The sequence below is a fragment of the Myotis brandtii genome, unplaced genomic scaffold, assembly GCF_000412655.1.
Source record: "Myotis brandtii unplaced genomic scaffold, ASM41265v1 scaffold2022, whole genome shotgun sequence".
Classification (NCBI taxonomy): domain Eukaryota; kingdom Metazoa; phylum Chordata; class Mammalia; order Chiroptera; family Vespertilionidae; genus Myotis; species Myotis brandtii.
The window spans coordinates 274,689-279,332 of NW_005357525.1; the positions used below are offsets into that span (position 1 = coordinate 274,689).

At 61.7% G+C, this 4,644-nt stretch overlaps 1 protein-coding gene across 1 annotated transcript in view; it reads right to left on the minus strand.

The window, feature by feature from the left end:
- The window catches only part of IRX6 (iroquois homeobox 6), a 5,592-nt gene extending 1,017 nt beyond the window's left edge, over positions 1-4,575 (minus strand). Inside the window, exons 1-5 of the mRNA XM_005865285.2 lie at positions 4,261-4,575; positions 3,025-3,282; positions 2,225-2,334; positions 1,727-2,040; positions 494-1,024 (exon numbers count right to left, since the gene is read on the minus strand). Of these exons, the coding sequence (XP_005865347.1) occupies positions 494-1,024; positions 1,727-2,040; positions 2,225-2,334; positions 3,025-3,282; positions 4,261-4,305 (1,258 nt within the window). The 5' untranslated portion in view covers positions 4,306-4,575. The remainder of the gene's footprint in view (positions 1-493; positions 1,025-1,726; positions 2,041-2,224; positions 2,335-3,024; positions 3,283-4,260) is intronic.
- Positions 4,576-4,644: the final 69 nt, after the last annotated feature.

Below are 4,644 nucleotides of genomic sequence, written 5' to 3' on the forward strand. Positions count from 1 at the left end.
TAGAGAGGATTGGAAGTCTCTTAAGCACCGGCCTTGCAAACTGTGTGCGTCTGGCCCTGCCCTTCACACTTTCCAGGGAGCCCAGGTGCCTGCCCAACCCTGGCATGGCAGGGGCTCACTGCCCTCCTCCGAAGGGCGGGCAGGGGGGCCAGGGCACCTGTGCCAGAGGGTCGTGATGGTGCCCACCTGGTGCACTTGGCAGGTCACTGGGTGCCAGTGCAGAGGGGTAGGTTGCCCATCTCCTCAGTGACTTTCTAGGTGACCCCAGGCATGTCACTGTCTCACTCGTAGCTTATTACTATTATTTGGCTTTAAAATGAGGGAACGCTAGAACCGCTGTCTCTAAGCTTCCGTTTCAAAGAGTGCTGTGGGACCATCTCGTGCCAGGTGGACCCCGGCCGTGCCCAAGGGTCTGAGAGGGCATGCCATGGCTGGGCAGCACACGGGCAGGCGTCTTTTGGACACAGTCCCAGCGCCATTGGGGGCCCACTACCTTCTGCTCCCGACGGGTACTGGCACTGCCCTGCTGGCTCCCTCAGCCGCGGGCACGGGGCGCAGCTCAGGGGCAGCCCCTGCATCGCAAACGTGGGCTTTCCAAAGGCTTTGGCTACGCGGCCGGGCTCGTCGCGCGCGGAGTCTCTGAGGACCTGGGGTCGCCCGCCCGGGCCTGCGGGCTGTTGGAGAATCAGGCAGCACTCGGGGCTTCGCGGCTTGGGCGGGGTGGGAGGTGCCCCTTGGACAGCGCTGGCTGTGGCCGTGTGCGCCAGAGACCAGATGCGCGGCTTCTGGCTGCAGGGGTAGTGCGTGGTCAGCGTGGGGGCCCCTGGCTCCGCCCGGAGGAAGTCAGCGTCTCCCGACGTCGCCCGCGCCTGCGCGTCATGGTGGAACTCAGCGAGCCTGTCCATAGCTGGGACCGCTGCCTCCTCTTCTATCTCTTCCTCCTCCTCTTCCTCCCCCTCTTCTTCCTCCGGGTCCTCCGGGTCACTCAGCCGGAATCCTCGAACTTCCCGGCTCGCAGCGAGGTCTGCAGAACATCAGGAGGGAGTGAGAAAAGCGCCAGGCCCCCAGGGAAATCCGCGGGAGTGCCCATCCCCAAAGCTTTTAGCGAGATGCGCCCTGCTCTCAGGGCATTCTGGGAGTCATCCACCAGACTGACCACACCAGCCCTCACCCTGGCCAGAGCCTTGACCCCACCCCACCCCACCGAACGTCTCCTCCTCTCCATTCGCCCCCAGGCCAGGGGAACCCACATCGTGTTGCTGTCGCTAGACCTGGGTCTCCATCTCTCAACCATATAAAGGCAAGGGGATAATTTCTCCCGCATTTCCATGTGCACAGGTGGCTGGTGGGTAGGATGTGATTCAGCACATATGGACGAAGGGCTAAGGATGTGCCAGACATCACCTAGGCATTCATTCAGGGAAAGGGCTTCTGGAGGCACTGAGGTTCTTGAAGGGGTCACAGTGCGAAGGTGGCGAAGGAAATAAGAGGGGCTGGCCACAGAGAAGAACTAGAGGGCTGCGCTGGCTTAGGCGGCCAGGAAGGGCCCTGCAGAGGTGGCACTTTAAAGTCCAGAAGAAACTGGTTCTGTAGGGAAGGCGGGACAGAAGGTACCAGCAGGCACCGGCCTTGAGGCCTGCAGGGGATGCAGGAGCCAGAGTCAGCTAGCAGTGCCTTCCATAAAAGCTACCCCGAAGGCAGCTGGGGTGGTGCTCACTGCTGGTACCTTTGGTGTCGCCGGCGTGTAGGCAGTCCAGCGACTCCTGGGCCCCATCCTCCGCCTTCCTCTCCTCCCCGCCTTTGTTCTTGGGCGCCCAGGTCATCTTGTTCTCCTTCTTGAGGCGCCGGCGCGCGTTGGCGAACCAGGTGGAGACCTGCGTGAGGGTCATCTTGGTGATGATGGCCAGCATGATCTTCTCGCCCTTGGTGGGGTAGGGGTTCTTGCGGTGCTCGTGGAGCCAGGCCTTGAGCGTGCTCGTGGTTTCCCGGGTGGCGTTCTTCCTGCGTCCGGCACCAGTCAACTCCACGGCGCTGCCATACCTGCGGGGAGAGAACCCGGCAACCTGGGGCAGCAGGCGGGAGAGGGTGTGTGGCTTGGGAATGGGCTCTGCACCCATCCCTCCCCACTCATCCCCCTTCCCACTCGCTGCCCAGATCAGCCCCACCAGGGCAGTGGACGGGGCAGGACTTTCCATGCCAGCCACCAGTGCCCCCCACACCTTACCGGTCATAGGGGTATTGCCCCAGAGTCGGCTCATAGGGACAATAGGCTCCCGGTTGTGACAGGCTGGGTGTGAAGGTCCCTGCAGTCTCCTTAAATTCATACTGTGCGTTCTGGTGGGGGAGGGAGACAGAATTCAGTTCTCCCACCATGTGGGGAGGAGACGAGGCGGGGCAGTGGCTAAGGGTGTAAACTCCAGAGGAGTCTGGTCTGGTTTAAATTCCAGTACCCACGACCTCGCATTGGCGGTGTGATCTTGGGAACAGTTGCTCACCACTCCACGCCTCCGCTTCCCCTTGCTAACTGGGGATCATAATAATGGTCCCTATAGGCTATTGAAGAAGAGCGCGGGGCAGAATTCCTGGTGCAGCATAAGCAGTAGTTACATGTTAGCGGTTATTATTACTGTTACCCCTTGTGTGTCCCTCCCCTCCCCCCACCAGCTGGGGGACTTCCCTGCCTCAGTTTCTAGCAAAGCTGGTCCCTGACCCTGGGTATCTCAGTGACTCTGGGTAAGGTATTGACCTCAGCTTCCTCAGCGGCACATTGAAGAAAGTGATGATTTGCCCACCTCGTGTATGAATAGAGATGCAAATGTTTCCTAAGCAGCACGGGCTTCTGCAAACTGCAACATGGTGCAAAGATGGGCTTTTCCCCTTCTCACAATCCTAACCACTGCCTGTCCTCGGAGTTGGGCGTCCTTCCTAGATGTCACAATGGATTTCACCAGCAACTGCTGGGGCTTCTGCCCCTGGGCGGGTGGGTTCTGGCGCACAGACCCAGGTCCCACCCCTTGCACTCACCAGCGCCCCATACAGCGCGGGTGGCTCCGGGCTGTAGGGCAGGTACCCAGGGTAGCTCTGAGCAGCTGCAGCGGCCGCGTAGGGGGCTCCATAGATGCCCAAGGCCGTGCCCAGCTCCGGCCGCGCACTGCCCAGCAGCCGGCTATCATAGGGTGCTAAGCAGAGAGCCGCCGGCGGGGTGGAGCCCGAGGCCACATCTGGGACAGAGCTCGGGGAGGATTCGCAGCAAGTGGCGCTGGAATTTGCAGACACCAGAAACTACAGGGGCGGGAGAGAAGGCATGGGAGGTCAGAGACCCGAACGCCGGACGGCTCCTTCATTCCACATCACCTAAATGCCACCGCGTGCCGAGCATTCTGCCGAGCACTGAACAGGAATGATCCGAAGACCCGATTCATCTAAACTGCCCTTAGAGACACTCCTAAGCTGTTGCTAGGGCTTCAGGTTCCCACGGGGTCCGGCCAGGGAGGACATCCGGAAACCCACCCGGCTGGTTCCCTCGCAGACCCCCGCCCCTTCCCCATCACAGGGTCCTGCAGAGGCAGAGCTAGAAGTTGGCCTTGGAGACCTTCGTCACGTCTCACACAGACAGACACACATTTTACAGAAAGGGCGTGAGGACCCAGTAAGTGCAGACCGGCCCAAGGTCACCAAGCGGGTCAGAGGTCGGGCAGGGACTAGACCCCAGGAAGATACACCCCACGGTCTGGAGAGAAACTGGAGAACAGTGGTGGGCATCCCCAGAATTCCTCCAGGAAACCCTGGGCCCTGCGCAACACCCACACTGGCCTGTGAAACTGGAGGAACCAGAAGCTGAGAGCTTGGACCGACCCAAGGAAGGGGGAAGACAAGAACAGAGGTCAACCACGAACAGCAGCAGGACAGTTGTGCGATGGACAGCGTCCTGGACTGGGAGTCTCCTTTCCTGAGACCCTCCTGGCCGCCTCGGAGGCTATCTGCACAGTAAGGAGGCCTGTCTGGAAGCTCTCAGAGGCACCACCCTCCTCGCTGAGCGCAGAGTCAGAGGGTCCAAGTTTCGGGTCACCCGATTTTCCAGCTTGCGCTGGGGGAGTGGAAGGTTCCCGGCTAGGACCTGAGGATGTCAGAGTTACCTGGTCCCTGCTGCCTCTGGTTTCCCGGGAGACCCACTCGAGAGGAGGGCGCTCAGGGACAGGCGGGTGCACTGGGTACCCCTTCCATCCAGTCGCCCCCGCCCCCCAAGGAGGCGCCTCTTACCTGGGAAGCGCTGCCATACGGGTGTCCAAAGTGCGGGAAGGCCATGGTGGCTGTGCCTGGCTCGCCTCCCTCTTCTTTAGCTTGTTCCCGCCTCAGCCCCCGCGGTCCTGCCTCAGTTCCTTACGGGGCTGCGGGTGCCCAGCGTCGGGTCCTCCGCGTTACTGGAGGCAGAGCCAAGGGCAGACCGGCCGCCAAGCCCTGCGCTCTAGAAGGCGCTCCACCGGCTCCCGAGGTCCGGAAGACAGAAGGGCCCATGGATGAGCCGGGGAAGGGAGAGGATGCGAGTTCCCAAAGGCTCGTGGTGGCGAGGCCAGGTGAGGCGAGGCGCGGCGCGAGGCTGTGCGGCTCCGGGGGTGTCCAAGGTGGCCAGAGGCTCAACGTGAC